This window comes from Phalacrocorax carbo, chromosome 2 (genome assembly GCF_963921805.1).
Source record: "Phalacrocorax carbo chromosome 2, bPhaCar2.1, whole genome shotgun sequence".
NCBI lineage: Eukaryota > Metazoa > Chordata > Aves > Suliformes > Phalacrocoracidae > Phalacrocorax > Phalacrocorax carbo.
The window spans coordinates 64,326,721-64,347,560 of NC_087514.1; the positions used below are offsets into that span (position 1 = coordinate 64,326,721).

The following is a 20,840-nucleotide window of genomic DNA, read 5'->3' on the forward strand; positions in this document are numbered from 1 at the left end:
GTAACAATTAAGGCATGCAAGTTCTGCTGAACTGTCAATGAAATTAAGTTATTCTTACCTGTATCATCTCTCTGTAACCAACTGAGGCTGCTGCCCTGATGTAGTAATAGAAACACAAAGTAGACCATCTCTGCTCTGGATAGCTTACATTTCCAAAGGACAAAAGAAATGAGGACATTGATGCTTTTTTCTTTATCCCACTGTTTTAGTTCTGCTCTTATTTTCCTATAATTGATCTATTTGCTCCTGCTTAAACACTTATTATACTCCAAAGAGGGGTTGTCCATGCCAGCACTCAGCCAAACTATTCAAGTTGGTTCTTTAATCTTTCCTCATAGGTTAGCCTTTCTTGTAGTTAATAAGCTACCATCAAAGAGTATTTATATTAGGGAGATAAAGCTGACTGCATTTTAAAAGGCTTCTAAACAATGTTGGCAATGTTTATGATACTCCATAAATGGAATAATGACCATTAAAAAAAAAAAATCTCTTACACTGTGGACTGTAAACCTTGCTCCATGTTATAGATTATAAAATAAGGAGCAATTAGCAATGAAATAATAAGCTACAAAGTAATCATCACTCTTTTTTTCCCCCACAACAGTATAGTTTCTCAGTAGTATAAAGTGATAAATAAGCAACTAGTTAAAGAAAGAAATTTAGTAGACCTGTTTCTAATCTCACTCCCAATACTGTATTTCAGGAGTAACTCCAGTGTGAAGCATTTAAAGTTAGGATAAAGGAAGGCAGGATTAATGTAAAAATAGAATTATTTTAAATAACAGCAAGTAAACATTTAATTTCCCCTCAACTTTTGCATTTCATTTGCAAAACAGTTCATTATTAATCAAAAGAAAAAGAACTTGGAAAAGTCTTTGTAAGGCTCTGAGGCAGGACCTTGACCTCCCTTTGAAGACTGCTTGTTACTGAACCTGATCACGTGAATAGTGGTCCTTTCAAAATGGGCAGAAGACCATAAGGATAGAAACTTGTGTGCAAACACAAGCACCTAGAATTAGAAATTTGTTATAAATTCAGAGGCCCTCTGGTACGGAAGAACTGGCAGCAAGCTGACGATAAGTCCATCTGTATCTAAGTACAACGCACTTAGATGTGGATGTCAAATGCCATCCCAGCAAGTCAGAATATAGTAAATATCCTCCATGTATGTTGCAGCTTTTCTTTTGGTGCTCACTGTGTGTCAGGGGCATTATGAACCAGGTCAGTAGCTCAGCCTTACCTGCTAGCAGATGGAGTTTGGTACTTAGCTGTACCTCCCACAGTTCTTTCCTACTAAGCTTTTTGCTGTGAAAAGAGCAAAAGACAACATAGTTGTCTTTCCAAGAAGGATCCTTTTATACCAGTGTTTATCTCATTTGCAAACCAATGAGCAGTCAGGCTCAGAAAATTTTCTTAGGTAAACAGTGATGTACTTCTCCTTAGTGGGCACAGAGTGAAATACTACCTCCTGGAAGAAATTCTTAACAGAAATGTATTCTCTTCTTTTCCAGTTTTCAAATCAACAAGCAACGAACAAAAGCCACCTCTTTTCTCTAAATCCGCTAAAATACCATTGCAAAGCAGCAACGCTTATCAGCAACGCTCAAGTGCTTTCTGATGCTGGAATTCCTGCTAGGATCTGAGACTTCCAGGGAGAAAAGGAGGAGGAAAAGGAGACGCGAAAATTGCTCATAGTTTGATGCAGTAGTGATATGGGTATCTTGCTTGGATTATTACATGATAGAGAAGCAGACTTAAGCATTCAAACTGAAAGTTAATCTTTAATTTTAAAGTAACTCTTCATAACGGCAGAACATATCAGCGAACTGAGATAAAATATCCCTGTCTAGCAGGTGGAGGAGGAGATCTTTCCAGTTCAAACTCTCATCACCAGCCACAAAGGCAGCTGCAAAACAAGAGCACAAACAGGTAAGGACTTTCTTTTCTAATACCATCTGTAATATAACAAAGCAGTACTGATAAACAGGGTGTCACTTTTCTCACTAAGTTTTGAGCGAGAATGCCAGGGCCAATGATTGCCATTCTCCAAAATGCCCTTAAAACAGCTCATATTGCAACAGTTCTTAAGAGCTGACCGCTGGAAGCAGCATTGGGCATTGCAGTGTCCCCTGCCAGCAAGCGCCAGATTTTACCTATGCTTTCCACCAAACGTTTTCATTGCTGTTACACAGTTTATTGGATTTAATGTCATTTCTTTAACCATCTTCAAAAGCAGTCAGGCTTTGTGAGTGGGCGTTTACCCCCCTGCACACATCTGGACCTCTACAGCTCCTCATCATTACGACGTCAGTGGCTACCTGTGGTTGGGCTTTGCTGGAGAACTGCTACGTGAAGAGTCATCCTCCTCCTCCTCCAAGGGCCTCACCTAGTCAGCTGGAGAGGCAACTGAGGCTTGACTGCCTGCTTCCACCAAAGGTAGGCCACTTATCAGTGAGTGTTGTTAGAGAAGTTAAATAACAACTCCGTTATCTTGGTTATCTTCCTTGGTGGTGATTGCTTAGAGGGAATGTTCAATGGAGCCCACCTTTGGTTTGGTAAATTAGCTCCTACTGCCATACACATCTTTATCTCCTTTCATGTCAAACGTCCTGTATATTATTTGCAAACTGGGCAACTTCTGACTTTGTTTTTATCTGGGCTGGTTGCAAAATGTTCTATTTTCTTTGGCATGCCCCCAAACACACACCTCAAATGCTGCATCACAGTGGGGAAAGCACATGAAGCATGTGCTTCAGGAACAGTGAGAAGGGGAGGAGCTGCTTCTCAAATGTTTGTAAGTTTAGTTGATATTTTATCAGAGAGTTGTCCTGGTTAAAGAATCAACTTGGATTTCTTGTTAAAACACCCCCTTAGAATGCTAAGTTTTCTTTTAACAGTACTTAATGAAATGGGAGGAAGTGAGACAGAGAATGTTCTTACTACTAAGGAATGAAGGAAGAGAAACTGCATGACTGTCATGCATTATTTCTAAAAATAGTCATACTACATTTTTCTATAAAGCAGCAACTGCTCTTTAAAATGAGATCAAATAAAATACACTTGAAATTGAACATTGAAGTCTTTGTTTGATATTTTTCCCCCAGGCTTTATCATCCTTTCAAATAATTTTTCCCCTCCTCATAAGCCTGAGCTATTTTAGCCTTGCCTGAAATCCTTCTACTGTTTCATTAAACCAACCCCATTTTTTTATACAAGCTTTCCCAGTTGTGAACCAAATGCTTTCTAGCAGCATTGTCTGTGTATTAGTAGTCTATTAACATGAAGTTCCATCTGCTGCTGCGCTCCTCCCCCTAAGAACAACGCAACATAGTTGCTACCTAATTTCTTGTTTGAATTATTAATATTTGGTGCACTCTGTGACTCTGGAGGGCTGCGTATGTATCTCCTCACGTTCATTTTCCCAACTTCTCCACTGTTCATGCTTATTTTTTTCTTTACGAAAGCAACTATTTTTGTGATATTCTATAAGTTTTTATTGAAGTCTGTCTCAATCTTGAAAATATCACAGAATTATTTCAAATGTTCCTAGGATGATTTGCTTGTTTGAATATTTGGTTTTCTCCTCCACAGCATTTTGGTTTTCTCCTTTCAGTTTCTTAAACAGTTAAAAGCTAATGAAACAGGACTTGAAGACGTAAGTCTCTTGTCTGCATCTTTCCAGGTCATTTGCATGTAATGTGGATTAAAAGAGGAAGATATCATCACACAGTGCACGTCCCCTGTACAGGCAGCCCTTTTGTGATTCTGCCTTTCATGTAATATTAAAAGATATGTGTTTCTTCAAGTCACCCCAAGGTGCCAACTGTATGTATACTCATTCTTTTTAGAGTGAAAATGCATAGTATTCAGCAAAATTGAATATTTGAACAGAAAGAGGGAAAATCATATATGACAGAGACACTCATACTTATCCATTGCATGAGCTTGGTTACTCTAGCAGCTATTTTCTGATCTGTGATATGATCTTCCTGGTTCAAATGTGGCGTATCCAAAAGGTATATTTTTGTAAGTAGCTGAAGCCAGAGAAGCCTGTCTGGTTTTCAATGGTAGGGTTAAATGAGGGCACATTCAGTGGCCTCTGTTGCAAGCATTTTCCAAACTGAGGTTTAGAAATGGCAAGGTAGAAAAAATGAGTGAAATACGTGTGAAACTGAGGCATCTGGCAGGCTTCATGGTAAAGTCTCGCTAGATAAACATCTAATTAAAATGCTCACATGCTGGGATCTCTTGGCCTGTCTTTTGGCGATGCCCATGGCAAGACTAGGATTTAAACCACTTTCAGATGAATTATCACGCTGTGCAATGCCCATTCCTATAACTCTTTTCTGGTGGTGCAGTGCCTTGCGCTTTTTTGGAGCCCCTCGCAAATGAATTCATTTAGGATCCCATCCTCCCCTCAGCCCGTGTGGGAACCAGCTCCCTTCTGTGAGAGCAGTCTTGGAGGTGGAAGACACTATGTCTGTAATAAGGACCAGCATGAAGGTAAACTTTGCTCTCCTGGGACCTGCTGCTGGCTAAAGCGAGACTGAGCAACATCATGCAAGCAGAACCGTTGCCTGGCCCCCCAAAAGCACACAGCAACAAGGAGAGAAGCAATCAAACGGCCTCCATGCTCTGCTTTTACCTAATACTGACTGTGCCCCTGTACCTTGGGCTCCTTTCAGACATGACCTGCAGTGTCTCCGCTCAAATGTCCTCCTGTATCTACCTGGGCACCACCGCAGCGAGCGCCAACATCTCGTCTTTGTCAGGAAAGTCTCTTCATCGGGGAACAGTTACCACCACCCCAGCCTGGGACTCCTGGTCTTGGCTGCCCTGTGCAGCCTGGGAAGTCCTCCTGACCGCTCTTACGTGCTGTCACCCTCTTTAAAATAGATTTTGGTTGCTAAATATATGCAGCCCCTTGCACAGTCCAAAGCTGGAAGAAGTAGTCAGACTAGGGATTTTAATTTTAGGGTACTTGTTGCAAAACTCCTGTTGTTAAGCCTTACCTGCTGAAGCTCTATCCAAAAATGACTATAACCTAAGCTACCAAAACCCAAAACCTCATTCTCCACCACATCTTTATTGCTAAATCCCAGAAGCTGCTTTGTCTCTTCTGAAATGTCCTGATTTTTTTTTTTTTCATGGCTGCTTCAAAAATTCCTGTAACAACCCCTTTTGGTTTAGGCCAAATTGCTGCTGCTGCGACTGGTGATGGGAATATTTGAAGGAGATGGCTGATTAGATCCACGTCTTGGAGGTAGGGTTTACCTTTTCATGGAGAATACAATGTGAGAAGAAAATAGTATTTTGATCACCACTTAAGAGATTTTTTTCCGAGCAACCATTAGCATTTAAATAATATTCCTATATTTAAATAATATGCCTACATTGAATCTCTCCATCCTAAAAATTCCACCCAAATTTGGATTTTTTTTGGTCTCAGTAAAAAAGTCATCTCTGTACCAGTACTTTGCACCTTCACTGTCCTGCAAAACTGGCATTTGGTCTCTTTCAATACCAGTGTTTCCAGTGTCAACAGATGTCAGGAACTGGACACTGGGGATTACATCTAGTGTCACAGGCCTTCTCAAAGCTCTACTTCAGTGACCTGTGTCACAGGCAACGTGGATGCAACCTTGCTTGCAAGGGAAGGTTGGAAAATGGCGCCCATCCTTCACACAGCCAGGATCTCCAGCCAAAATGAACAATGTTTCCCTCTGGTTCATCATGCCTGGGCTTTCAATCTTTCTCCTCTGTCAGGGAAACATAATTGAAATTATTAATATTACCATAGCCTATCACCTTAGCAATGCATCAAAGTTAAGGAATTATGGATGGACCTGCAATTGCATGTTTTGTTACCAGTATAGAATATGTATAAAATCCAAGTGTTGGGGTTTCACCTTGGAGTCCATCCCATTGCACAGCCCAACACGTCAGCGATTCTGAATTTAGCCCAAGTATTTATCCATCCGAGTATTACTCTGCTAACACTGATTCAAGAAACTACAGCAGGAACTTCAAGGAAACAGGAAGCGAAAACTGCAGGAAGGAAGAAAAACACTTTAAAAAAATCTTATGGTTTTTAAATCTTCACTCATCTTGTCAAAAACAAGATGGCACAGAGGTTTGCAAGTACTAAATGACCTTTGCACTTATCAAGTGTTTCAGTATTGAAACTGTTCTTGTTTAACCACAGAAGCTATTTGTTGTCCAATACCATCCGGTGTCAGGATTGTTCTCCCTCCTCCATGCAAAATACGCAACATGTGCTAGCGAATCCATTCTGGAAATGAAGAAAGATGAATCCTCTGGGCCATTGGTGTGTATTGGTGTTTGCACGCCTTCCCCTGTGGTTGTCTTCCCAGAACATACAATTTGACGTTTGTGCATTGAAAAATGATGCAACAAATGTTTCTTTAGGAAACGCTTCCCTTGATTTACTTATAAAGCAGAAATCATAAAGCTGTTTACTCTTTTGCCATTTTTTCACTTTCTTCCAGAAACTTGACTATGAGTTGACTGCAGGTTTTATGTGATAATATAATTCAGTTACACTTTCTCGTGGCTTGAAGGTCTTAAATAAGACTTAAATAGGCTCAGCATTTCGCAGTTGTCTGTGCTTTCTAGCACTGAAAAGAAGTGCATATTGCAGGACGTCTCTAACATCTTGAAATTTATCCTTAACTTTCAGACAGCATCCATCTCGGCCTTGCACTGCTCTTCAAGGCGGGAATGTCCTCATCATCCTCTTCGGTGTTGGAGATGGAGATCTTCCGGTACATTGATGTACATCAAAGTGATTTCATTGAGGTACGAACTATATTGCAGTGAAGTGGCTGGAGCGCAGAGCCGGTGTCCAGGAGTCCTGTGCTCTACGTGCCAGATGAGTTCTTGCCAATAAGGTAATGAGCAGGACTCCAGGTCTGGCACCCAGTGTGCCACACGTGCTTCGCAAAGCAAGGCTGCAAGTGGAGAGCCTGTGTTGGGGACCTTCTGGGTGGAAGAGGGATTTACATGGACCTCCATAGACCAGGTGGCTGTGGGCATCCTTCGAGTGTGTGCAGAGAGAGGCTCCACTGAGCCAAAATACACCCGCATGGGAGAACTGGCAAATCTTTCCCAGTTAAGAAAAAAATACAGCATCTGTGACATTGCTGTGATGGGATGGAAATGAAACTATCTTCCAGTGTGATGCTTCTCATGTTCAAAGGCAAAACACCGCAGCATCCTGGGTGATTTAACTGAACTTCTTTCCTTCCTGTGCAGGATCTTAAGGAATGGGTGGCTGTGGAAAGCGATTCTGTTCAACCAGTTCTGAGGAAAGAAGTAATACGAATGATGACATTGGCAGCAGCCAAACTTTCAGCACTGGGAGCCACTGTTAATTTAGTAAACCTGGAGACACATCAGGTGCTTGTCTGATTCTTGCATTTAAAACTTCATATTTGCACGTGTAGTAACCTATCACATTCAGTGCTATGTATATACATATGTATGTTATGACTTACTGGTACTTTTGGTAGCTAGATAACAATTTATCAATAGTCCCATAGCTACATGATACTTGCTGAAATCAGTCCCTCCTCAGTCTGTCTGAGAACAGACTTGGGAGACCGCAAAGACAATCCAAATGCAAACAGATGTTCTCTGCATAGCAGGGACAGTTTGATGCTTTTAACTGGAAGGAAGCAGTTTGCACAAGTAAAAGGCCTGAGCTTTTTACCAGGGCTCGTTTTCACATTCTTCTGAGCCACGAAGCATGATAGTTAATGCATCAGTTTGTCACCAAAGTCTTTATATGAGGGAGGTAGGTTTTACAAGGGAAGTGTTGCTAGACAGCCATCCTGATGAGCATCCTCTTTGGTTTTGGGAGCTTCTGACAAATACTCCAGGCCATTTTCTTATGACTGTTGGAAAGCATCAGGCAAGAGTTAATCTCTGAGAAACCTTTGTCTCTAGTTTACTTACCTTACTGTAGCAGGGGATCTTTCCTGCCCTGGGCTGTTAGATTTCTATTCTAACAGGAATTCACAAGTTCAGTAATAGTGATTCCCATTTCCTTCCTCTGAGGCTTCTGGGGAGGATTGTGAAAGCCTTAGCACAAAGACCTTGCAGCACAGCAATATTTTAATATTTCAGGTTATATCACTTAATAGTTGTAATGAATGCATTTAAATTTAAAGCCTTAGTGTGCACTTGGCATGCAGTTACGATTGTGAAAATATACAGCAACAGGCTGTGTCGATAACAGTGGAGAATGGATTACCTGTTGCTGAAGCAGAGACCAGAAATACTTTTCTCTGCCTAGGGCCAAAATATTGTTTCACAAAGTGGGTTTTTCCTTTGACTGCTGGGCAAGCAGCTACACATTTGTGTTGCAATAGACCAATACAGACTGGTATTATTGGTGAATATATGGGAGTACACATATTCCTTCACTTCTTATTTCAACTCTCCTGTGAGACACCCAGCCTCTCTTGGCCAGTGTGGAGATCTGTTCTGCACAGCCATAAGCTACAGAATTAGTTTAGAGCCTTAACCTGGTTTGAAAACAGTCTGAAATAGCTGCTGCCGCCTCCTGCCAGCAAAATTCTATTTGTTTCTGTGTTTGAGATTACCAGCCTCCTGCAATCTTTTTGTGACAAAATCAAACCCCAAATTAGTTTGTGTGGCTTTTGACTATTTCAGTGTCACAATGTATGCTTTTGCCACTCCAGCACACAGTCAGCTTTGTCTTCTCCAGTGCTGGGAAGTAAGAGTTTAGTAATGAGGGCATTTATGACAATAAAATGTTAGAAGAGCTCCATAAAGTCCCTGCAGAACCTAAAGAGGTGGGGAGAAAAAAACCTTAATTTCTCTGGGCAGGTTAGATCTGGGTACAAAGTCAGATTTGTGGGCCTGATCAAATCAGAGCCAACTGAGAATACTCAGAATACTGAGAATTCCAGGTTGTTTTTTTAATGTAACATTTGCAAGTTTTTAAAGGTTTTTCCTTTGTTGCTTTTTTTTTTAAAAAATATTTCTCTGCAGTTCCCTGATGGCCAGGATCTCCCACTGCCTCCTGTGATTCTTGGGGAACTGGGGAAGGATCCACAAAACCCCACTGTATGTTTCTATGGGCATGTAGATGTGCAGCCTGCCAAAAAGGAAGATGGCTGGAAAACTGACCCTTACACACTGACTGAAATCAATGGTGTGTATCTGGTTGTAATTTTTGTATTGTTATCTGAATACACGACTCTCAGATTCTGAGTAGATGGAGGCTCCCTCCACAGCACGAGGACTTCTCTCATCGAAATCCATGGGACAAATCCAGTGGCTTTGAGTCTTGATGACCATGCTGTGAGTAGTGAGACCCATCAGTGAGTGCTTAATATTTGGTGTGGAAGAGCCACATGAGTTTAATCCTGCTTTATAGAGTATTTGATAGAGAATCCATTTTTGTTTTAAAACTCCTGTTGGATTGTTAGATCAGCTGTGAACCTCCCTCACACTTCCTGTTTTTGCTTCATAATCCTTTAGGACCTCCACCTGCCACAGTGGAGCTAAGGAGCACTGGTGGTGGAAGAATGAGAGGCCCCCCTTAATGTACTCATCCTTCCACTCCATCCAGCTGGGCGTGAAAAGCTCCATCCACTTGAAGGACCAAAATTAAGGATGGAGGGTCAGCAGGGAGTAAGACCAAGAACCCAGGAGTCTGGGTTCCCAGGCCTGTCCTATAGCCATTAAATCACCCTTTCCCATCTGTTGGGACCAGTTCCAAATACCCTTACTGGGGTAACTCTTCTGTCTCCAGTGGGGACTGCCACAGATAAATCTGGTAGCGGCAATCCACAGATTTATCTGTATATGGAACAGATTTATCTGTCCATGAAACTAAAATGTGTCTTTGTATATAACTGTATAGTTGAATGCTTTAAAAAAAGTTCCTAGACTTGTAGCTTCACACTTCTACCGTGGTATTTATCTGTGGGTTCTTTTGCTGCTTGGGCTGGCTGATGGGCACAGAAGCTGCATACTGCGCAAACTCTCCAGGCAAGTCTGGTGTGAACAAACTAAGGGCAAAAGTGAGGCTCAGAAATTGGCATGTAGGAGAAATGACAATGTGGTGTATATAAAAGGGGGAAAAAAAGTGTACCAATCCACTGGGAAACACCCATCACCTTATTTAAAACAAGTCAGTGAAATACTGATTCTTTTGACGCTTCGCTTGACACAGCACTACAGCTTCTGTGGCAACAGGAATTTGCTGATTACATTGAAGTGACGAGAAAAGTTTCAAAGATTGCTTAAGAACTTTCTTCTTTTTAAGGAAATCTCTATGGCCGTGGAGCAACAGATAATAAAGGACCTGTCTTAGCTTGGATAAATGCAGTGGAAACATTTAGAGCCTTGAAATTAGTAGGTACCAATGAGGAATTATTATTGTTGTTGTTGTTGTTTTATAATACCATCTCTCTGGAGGGATGCATTTACCTTCCTGTGAGTTAGATGATACATCTCTGTCCCATCAGACTACATGCATTTTGAAATATTAGCTTATTTCTAATGCTATATCCAGGGCACCGGTCCCGCTTCAGTAAGAATCTGTTCTTGAGCATTTCTATTTTGAACAGTCTGTATGCAATGTAAATATGGTATTGCTGTCATTGCCCTGCACAGGAAAACACACTGGGGGAAGCATTCAATATATATTACATACATTAAACAGCTTTGATAGCCTATTCTCTCTTGAGAGCTTTTAAAATGATAAACTAATGTACATCACAGATTGGTCACAAAGACTCATCTGTTCTTACATTCTGCCAGCCTTGTTTTGTCTATCCACGTTACCTTCAATTTATGTGTATGCATGAAGAGAACAAGTATAAAAAAATGCTCATACATGATGGGCTGTTCTTTCAATGATGTATTAGATTTATCAAAGCAAATGCTTTGAATAGATGCATTAACTGAGTATAAATGTACTTGCTTATGGTGTGACATACCTCTTAAGAGTCAAACTTTTGCCTAAATTATTACAATGACCGACATAGTTATCTTTTAAATAGGTCTGCATATTTAATAATCTGGGGCTAGTTATATCCCCACAACAAAGCTAAACCAACATATCTTCTAAGCTTATAACTTGGTTAGCGAGCATCCTTTAAGGTGAATTTCCACAACACATTTTCTTAGATTGCTGAGAAACAGTTTTGTGCCTCTGTTGTGGCATTGTGGTCCAAATTGAGCATGTGTCTTGACTTTTAAAGTCCTTTTGCAACCTTCTGGAGAAGTGATGCTTTTCTTGCATCAGTAGTACTGAATTGACCTCCATGTCTCTTAAGTACTAGCCAATCCACACGTTATTTGCCTACAGATAAGCTGTTGGAAGTGGATATGGTTATAGGGCTGTCTTTCTACATCTTTCAACTTTTTTCAAATCTCTAATAGCTATTTTGGCATTTTAACGTGCAAGCAAAAAGAAATCTTTGTCATTTGAAGCCTTTCCCTAGAAAACAGCACAGACCATCAAACAATATTCATGAACAGTTCGTTTCTAAATTTCTTCGTGGTCATTCGATGAACCATTGGTGAACCCATCCATAACACGAGTTCATTTAACTCTCCACATTTGTTCCTGCATTTAATCTGAGCATTGAATCAAAAGATAAAACATCTTAAAAGCTATAATGAGAAAATGAATTGGAATGGGAAACTAAGTTCAAATTTATTTCTCCACTGGGATGTGTCAGCATTTCTGACTCGCGTTATTCCATAATGAAAGTTCTCTTAATTACCCTTGGAAATACATCCTTATGAACTAGCAGGCAAATGGATTAATGAGTGCTAAAAGGACAATTATAGTAGAATCACCAGCAGCATTTTTACCACTGTGTGACAAACTCCAGCAAAATATAACGTGTTGGGAAAACCGCAGCAGTGGACCTCTGCCAGCGGTTCCCGCATGGGCACTAACAGTGAAAATACAAGAGGCAGGAAATTTTCTGTGAAAATGCAACTGTTATTACACAGGTTTTCCAAAGCAATTAGAATATTTAATAGTATTGAGAGAAATCCCATTTTATGAGACAGCCAGCAAGTTTTCTGGAAACACAAGGAGAAAAGATATTACTGATATTCTCCTCCAAAAACAGAAAGTACAGAAAAACATAAACAGCAACAACTTTATTTCTGGGAAACTACATGTGTATATTTATCACTGCCTTTCCTATTGAAACAAGCTATATATTCTATGTCCTTCTTTTCCTAACAGAACACATATTGCAAGGCAGTCTGCTTTTGATTTTTTAAATTATTTTTTTATTTTTGAAAATGCTTCTTCCTTACCCAGACTTCTCTAATGTTCATTTAGGCTATGCCAGTAAACTTCAAGTTTGTAATTGAAGGCATGGAAGAAGCAGGGTCCTTGGGGCTAGAAAGATTACTTGAAGAAGAAAAACAGGGCTTTTTCTCTGATGTTGATTATATTGTGATTTCGGATAACCTCTGGCTCAGCAACAAGAAACCTGCCCTTACATACGGGAGTCGGGGGAATGCCTGCTTCTTTGTGGAGGTAAACGACACAGGTGCATTTGAACTGGGCCCCTGACTAGAGAGCAGTGATGTACCTGTAATCACTTCTATATCTGCATGCAGAGAAAGACTGAGTGCAAGCTTAATATTTACAAATACAGACCTTTCTTCCATATTCTTTTTTTTGCTTGTGCAGATTTCAGCTCAGTTAGCCTTATTTACTATCATTTACTTTCCTTCAATCATTTCTCCACTTTCCCTCTCTCTCTCCTTGATCCTTTTCCTGTCTCCTTGATCTCCTGCCCCTCTCCCAGTCTATTCTCCTCACCCCCTCTGCACATCCACTCCGTTCTCCTGCAGCATCGTCCCTACACCCCAACACTCTCACTCACTCCAAAACCATTTCTTCTGCAGCTCTGCCCTTTTTGCAGCAGATATTGCTTAGTGCAATATATTTGCCTAAAGGGACTCAGTTTAGTTGGATCCCTGAGTTTAAAAGCCACACAAAAGTTTTGTAGCCATTGTCAGAAGCAAATAATAGTGCACTGTAGTGTATTTAGCAGCCAGCATGAGCTACCGTGAAATGTAAGAGCAGAAGTTTCTCATCTGGAAACTTCCTGATGAAGCATAAAAGGAATTCAGAGAGAAGATTAAAGAACTAGAGAACTAAAGAAAAATCTGCATTAACTTTTATGTCTGAAATAGAATGAAATTTGTTTTTAACCAAAAGAGCCTCGGCAGCCTTGACTCAATTCTTCTAAGTCTTGCCTAAGAAAAATGATGCTATTAAAACATCAAAAATGATCTCTGCCTTGCTACCAGACAGTGGGCTGTAATGAGGTTTTGAGAAGAATAAACAAGTTTGTTGCAGGCAAATAGTTTATGATAAACCTGCGTACGAAAATGTGTCTGGAAAAAAGAACCCATTTAATAAACCAAATGCGCCTCTCTATTCTAAAGTTGTATGATTCAAGAGACCTCTAAATTCTTATTTGTTGCAGTCTGGAATTAACGTTGGACATACATACATTTTCTTGATGCAAAACAAGTAAGGTTCCTTCTTGTCTTTGTTATAAAGATTTTGCATTGAATAAAAAAGATAAAGAACTTGAAGAATTTATTCTGTGATGTTAGAAACAGTAATATGCAAGTGTTTCACTTACGGTGTATTTAATCTTACTGAAGCAAAGGGGGAATGGAGAGGGACCCTTGCTTTCAAATGCCTGTAAGTGCTATAGACAGCTGAATTTCTCTCTAGTGCTTAACAAGAGAGCCCTATCTTCTCTTTACCAGAAGCAGATTGTTGCTGACATGTCTTCCATTTTATAAATAGAAACACATCATCATTTCTATTCATTTGTGGCCTTGTTTAAAAAAATGAATCCACCAGTTGCTGTGGAAAACAAACGCTCACATAAGAATAAAGTAGGGAGTGTTCATATGTAAGCAGTGTTTTTGGTACAGGTTGAATGTGGCAGCAAGGACCTTCACTCTGGAACTTTTGGAGGCATCATTCATGAGCCGCTGATGGACCTGATAGCGCTGCTGGGTAATAACACACATCATTGCTCAGGAGTAACTGGGGAACAACGGCTAGCAATCACCCTAACGAAGATCAGTGCCTTGTTTAATTAACCTGAATAAGGCAAGTCTAACTGAAGCAAGATTCCCAAGTTTCCAAATCTCAGCGTAGCTACGGTGGCAGCAGCTGAGGAGGGGAATGTCCCTGATAAGGCCAGGACCTCAGACATGTGCCCGTTAAGCTGAGGTCAGTCATGTGTCAATGAAGAACATTTAAGGATTGCTGGCAACGTGAATACACACACACACACAGTGAAACCTGACTTTTTCATGCTGATTTGTATCCCGGTAGGATGATGTAAGCAGCTCAACAGCTTTCTTAATAAAGATAAAAACACATCGACATAGGTGCCACAACTTGATGGGTCCAAACAGTTGCTAGCAGTTAGTTGTTAGGCTTAGTCCTTTGGTAAAGGGTCAGGTAGAAGAGAAAAGGTGTTACGATTGTCAAGTGGAAGATATAGGTCCCACTTTTACTGACACCTCTATTTTATTTTGTAGACAGCCTTGTAGATGCCACAGGTCGTATTCAGATCCCTGGAATCTACGACAGCGTTGCTGCCCTGACAGAGGAGGAGAAGAAATTGTATGAATCGATTGAATTTGCTGTAGAGGAACACAAAAATAATAGTGGCGTGAAAAAATTCCTCTATGGCACCAAGGTAACATAAAACCTGTATAAATGGTCACCAGAAACAATGTACATCACCCATTCATAGCATTTATGTGTAAAGCCAAACAAAGATATTTTCAGTCCATGGCAAACTCAAAATAAAATAAAGAAGTACAGAGAATCAAAAGGTAAATAAAATTAATCTGCTGAAAATGGAAGCTACCACAACTGGGGAAAGTGATCTGAAATATGAATAATCAATGAAAAAGAATAGTGTAAAACTAACAGTGTCACTCTCCCTCTCTTGCACTGCAGATCCTCTCCCCCTCACCTAACCAGCCAAAGCAAATAAGCAGGAAAACCCCTGCATACACGTTACACGGTAGGAAAGAAGTTGCATTCGGCTCTGAAAAACTGGGGAGGCAGCTCTAGGCAGATGTGTTTTGGGGTGGTTTTTATGTGTTTAATTCCTATTTTGATCTCTGCCAAGCACGCCAAAAAAAGCACCCAAAGCTATAAGCCTCTCTTTGCCAGCATTTACAAATTATGTCCTAAATAAAAAACAGCAGGTAAGGGCTGGCTTAGAAAGATCGCTCTGTAAAAGAGTGGCAGATGGGAGAAAGAAGTGATTCATTTTTTTAAATCACTAACATAATTATACTAGTATAAGCTGTAATATGGATGCTTTTATTTCCGTGAAAAAGCCTCTGAATTAGCCTAAGCTAGGCTGTAATAATTAGTAATACAGACATATAATGTAACTACACTAGATAAGTTCTGATGTTTTATCTATATGAGGATGAAGTGGTGCAAATTTTATGTGTACATAAAACTTTAGTCTCATAAAACTGGAGCAGAAGGAAAGGAGCCACACCATGGGGTTCTGCATGAAGAGACCAGTTTATAATTTATATATTTCTCCCTTCTTCCTTAGAATAAATGCTTTCTTCTATTTTTTTTTAAACCCTTCTTATCTTCTCCAGAAAAACATATTAACTTGGTTACTGAACATTATCATCTTAACTCTTGTATTATTTAACACTCAGTAGAATTTCTTCCCTGGATTCATCTGCAAGGGGTCTGGCTAAACTGGTCACAGGATTCTCCTGCAAGAAGTTTTGAGATCAACAGATGGTCAGATCAGAAGTTGTTCTGATTTTTCTCTGTGCTAGAAAAAATTACTTCCAAGATATTTTAAAATAATGAATGCTCCACTTTTCTTGCTGTGCATAAAGAGCTGTCCTCATTCAAATATTTCTAAAGGTAAACAAATGTTGACTGAAAGAATTAGTGTTTTTTAAAATTAAAAGATATGAGCGAGGGTTTAAATTACAAATTAAACATCTTTAAAATACAGACGTCTCCAAATACAAATTTTAGGATGGAAAAAGGTTGTTTCTCCGCACCAATTTATATCAATTGTGAATGGCTCCGGTGTCATCCCTTATATTTTGATTGTTATTTTTTTGAAGGAAGACATACTTTTACACCTGTGGCGTTACCCTTCTCTTTCTATTCATGGGATTGAAGGAGCTTTTCATGAACCAGGAATTAAAACCGTCATTCCGGCAAAAGTCATTGGCAAATTCTCAATCCGTCAGGTCCCCCACATGGACCTTTCGGTTGTGAAACAACAGGTAAGAGACAAACCATTTTTTTGGCATCTACTGTGTAAACTAAGTCCCTCTTAGCACCTCATAAATTTACACCCAAAGTCGTAAATTGAGTGTTTCTAGCATTTATTTGTTTCTGAGAGCAGAAGTGGGAATGTGGCTGTAAGCTTGAGTTGCTAGAAGCTCAACAATTCTGACTGCAATGTGTTTTCCCGGCAGGTGATGGAGCATTTGGAGGCTGTCTTTTCCAAGAGGAACAGTCCAAACAAGCTGAAAGTGTCTATGCCTATGGGTGCAAAGCCCTGGCTTGCTGATGTTAATGATCCACTATATAAAGCAGCAAGAAAGGCAATAAAAACAGGTATGTTCCTTCTTTTTTTCAGTCCTTAATGTGCCTGCAAGTGTGCAGCGTAAATGTGCTCATCCACAGAGCAAAAGGGATTTCCTGATTCGGTGCTACGGTCACTTACACCTCATTGATGTATGCATTTTATTGATTTTGATGCAACAGCTTAGCCATTGAAGCCTCAACCTCTTGCTGAATTGGGGTGTATTTAACAGGAGTAGCCAGAAGACCTCATTTAGTTCTTTCATGTACTGATACAAAGCCAAGGGTTAGCAGAGTGCAACTGATCCATGACATCAATCGGCTACGCACTCAAAACAATTCCTACTCAGAAGCTCTTTATATTTGAGCAGATAGCCGATATTTGGTAGCTGGAGACAGCACCTTTATTCCACTTAATGAATTCAGCCTTTCCATGTATTTCAGTTTTTGGAGAAGATCCAGATTTTATTCGGGATGGTTCAACAATTCCTGTTGCCAGAATGTTTCAGACGATAACGCAGAAAAGTGTGATGATGTTTCCAATTGGAGCAGCTGATGATGGGGAGCACTCCCAGAATGAGAAAATAAGCAGGTTTCTTTTATTTGTCCATTTGCACTATAAGAGAAGGGAGAACTGAAGTCCCCGGGTACCCGTGCATAAGCTGTGCCAGATGGGAAGCTTTGCTCTCCACTGGACAGTCCCAAACTACTGTCTCTGGTAAACTTGTTTCTGTGGCAAGCAGAAAGCAGAACCCTCAGTCTAATGCGTACTGCTTTATAATTTTCATGAAGTGTTTACTCAGTCTTTAAATGTATCATACTGGGAATTTTCATTTCACTGCCAATTTAATTTGTCTCTAGTCTGAAAGGTGATGATGTAGATGGGCACGTTTCCATCACAGCACCAATTTCAAAGTATTCCAGTCGGACATACTCAGGTTAATGGGTTAAGTAAGGGTTTTAATGGTTTTCAGTACAAATGGATCTAAAGCTGTATTTGTCTCACAGGGGCCAAAACTAGTGTAATTATATCAAAATTAGCTTAAACTTGCCCCTTGTGTTCATTCTTCAAGGAGCCATGATAAGGCACTGTTCAGTGTGTCGCCTGCACATTTGTGCAGCTTCTAAGTCAAATCATGCCAAGCTTGAGGAACCAGAGCATCCTACAGTAATTCTCAAATTAATTTTTGTTGTCCCTCAGTATAGCCTCAACCTTTGTGGCTACAGACAATAGTAATTAGGGGATATAACACTGGAAAAAGTTTCCTCAGTGAATCCTTCAGAAGAATGTCGATTGCAGGATGTCCAGAATTTCTGTGCATTTAGTCATTTTTTCAGGTGACCAATCTTGCAAATTCCTCTGAGGACTCTGAAAACTTCACCAGATTATGCCACTGATTTGAAGAGCAAAACAACCTGACAGAGCTTCATTCTCTTGCTTTCCTTCTTCATAGACACAACTACATTGATGGAACCAAAGTGTTTGCAGCTTTTTTCCTGGAGATATCAAAGCTACATCAGCACTTCAATGAAACTTCCGACATGGGGACTAACAACTGTTAGACCATTGCAAGAAAATCAGCAAAGCACTTTTTCTAGTCTTAAGCTTTTGAACTTCCTGATCTGGAATATCATATAAATCACATATTCAGTGGGTCTGAATTGGTGGAAAAAAATAAATGCCATGCTATTACTTGGCATACTACTAAATGGCATGTGTTTGTGATCTGGTCAATCAAGTGATCTTATGCCTAATGCTATAAAATAGGGTTAGGGCTAAGTCATTCTGGCTGAGTGGAATATGTTACATTTTAGTTTTAAAATTCAGAGAAATGGGAATTTTGGCATGTATTTTATTAAAATTACTTCATTTCTCTTTTGTAGTATGCTCATGTTCATGCCACCTAGCTCATATTTCAGTTTCTGAACATGAGCAATTTGCAGCAGTGTCATTTCCTCCCCGCTATATATAAAATTTCACTATTTAATTATTTGAAGAAAGGTCCACTATCATGCTAATCCCTCCTCTGCCCTTCACAGAAGGCTGTAAATAGGAAATGCAATACAACTAGCTTGCTGAATTTGATGCAAAGACCTGCCTATGAACATTTACTTCTGGGAATAATCACGGAGGTCAATAGAACCGCAATAGTAAATAAAAATTTCCAGGTCTGGATTCTGACTTTTCCCCCTCATTTAATCCAAATCTCCTCTTATTGTGCTGTGAGAACAGTTTTAAGAATCACTACATAATATATTTCCTTAACGTGACTTTCTTCCTGTACAACAGAAAAAAGTTTTTGTAAATATCTGTTCTGGCCAAGGTCTGTCATCAGAAGGGCGTTTTGCCACGTAAAGAGCAACTGGTTGTTGCTAATTACTTTAAAAGCATCAGATTACATTGATAATTAAATCAAAGGCAAATGATGTCTTTTGAAATTAAAGCAATAGTTGAGAGTTCTGTTTGCTCTTTATGCAAAACACATAGCACAAATTACATAATTCACATCTATATATTTTTTTACTTCAAAAATGTGATTTTTATTATAACATGTAGTTATTTCACACACAACCAAAGTGACTGAACCGGATTTAAACAAAAACTTAGCGTTATCCCTACTGTTAAAATAAATGACATTAATCAAATTATGGAAAGTAGTTGGATTCTTTCCTTTCTCTCCTGCTCCCTCTCCTGCTCAAACCTGCAAGAATAAAGGTGATTAAGAGCATAAGGTGTGGATGTGGAATCTATAGAAGGGAATATTTTACCACAGATAATGTGTACGAACAGCTGATGTGGAAAGTTATCAGGATAAAAGCCTTGGCTGAATTTAAACGTGTAAACAAACAAGCTTCTGATTTTTAGTAGCTCCCGTGAAATTCCTCGGAGCTGGACATAAAGGTAGCTGGCCTCTTAAGGGGCCTGAGAACAGTAATAATCTGGGATACTTAGGTTTCAAATCAGGTTCCCAATAAACACCCATTTTCAGACTTCCCTGGGCTGTGAGGCTCACAGTTCGGCTGGTAAGAACTGAGTAAGGATGCTGGCTGCTGACAGCATTCAAGGGGAAAAGGAGGACCCACCTCAGTCTCTTGCTTGTATTGGCTCTGCAGACTGTGTAACTGCAGGGCAACTTCTGGTGCCCATGCCAAGGGAGACGACTACAAGACAAGACAGGGACTGAGCCTCCAAGATCAGAAGACTCCAGTTTGCATGTCATCGACTTGCAGAACAGGTCCCCTACAGTCTCTCAGCTCCCTTTGCCTGTTTAAACCATTTAGGAATGAGCATGGTAAGGAATGCTGTAGGGGAGAGTGCTCTGGCACCTGCACAGGACTTGGGGCAGACTGGTCCGTGCTTAAAAGCTATTGCTCCATAAAGGTAAATGATTGAATTTTGCTGACTTAAAATTGACATAAACCATTATTTGCAATCACCTGTTTTGTAGTGGCTTTAGCAAGTGACTTCACCCATCACTGAAAGAACAGCTACTCATAAATATGACCCTTTTGGCAGAAGAGAAGAGTAGAAAGCTCGGTGAGATGTTAGAGCTAGTGTATTTCCTCATGCAAGAGGTATGCAGGCTGTGTCTTCAGGACTATAACTGCTTTGGAGAACAGTACAATCCATGCTGTCTGTGGGCTCTACAACATGAAGAAGAGCTACTGAAGGTGGGCTTTTGCCAGACGTAGTTTTTTCTGTTGCTCTTTGGAACACCAATAAAATGCAGTCAACAAAGACAGCATCATTTTATAAGCACAGGCACTATCAGAGCAGTACACTGAAGTAACGTTCTGCCCTGAAATAGCCCCTTACTGGCAAGTTAAAACCATGTGTGGGAAGCCAATGAATTACACAGGCCATCTTCATGCCTCCTTCAGTCCCAGAAGAGAGAAAGAGCAGAAAACTTCAAGTTCAGATTCTCCTGGCCATGAAAGAAAGCACTGGGGAAGCCACTCCCGCCCACAGGGGTATCCAGAGCTACTCTTTCGCTCTTAGATCAAGACAGGGCATTCACCAGTCAACCTGTATTTTTCCTTTTTTTCTGGTGTGCAGCATCTCATCAGCCTTTTGAAAAGAAAAAAAGTGTGTATTTTTCTAAGGTCTGTGCTGTTATACATTATTACTAGCAATATTATTCCTTGGTTGCATTAACAACTATTTGTTGCCACAGCAAAA

General features: G+C 40.1%; 1 protein-coding gene across 1 annotated transcript; it reads left to right on the forward strand.

Moving 5' to 3' along the window:
• The first annotated feature begins 1,514 nt into the window (after nucleotides 1-1,514).
• CNDP1 (carnosine dipeptidase 1) lies at nucleotides 1,515-19,354 on the forward strand. Its single transcript, XM_009500753.2, has 13 exons — nucleotides 1,515-1,929; nucleotides 2,234-2,436; nucleotides 6,701-6,819; nucleotides 7,276-7,419; nucleotides 9,040-9,202; nucleotides 10,322-10,410; nucleotides 12,365-12,565; nucleotides 13,990-14,074; nucleotides 14,608-14,768; nucleotides 16,192-16,356; nucleotides 16,552-16,693; nucleotides 17,105-17,252; nucleotides 18,115-19,354. Exons 3-13 carry the CDS (start codon nucleotides 6,742-6,744, stop codon nucleotides 18,221-18,223), a joined length of 1,485 nt encoding a protein of 494 aa, XP_009499048.2. The 5' UTR covers nucleotides 1,515-1,929; nucleotides 2,234-2,436; nucleotides 6,701-6,741; the 3' UTR covers nucleotides 18,224-19,354.
• The last annotated feature ends 1,486 nt before the right edge of the window (nucleotides 19,355-20,840 follow it).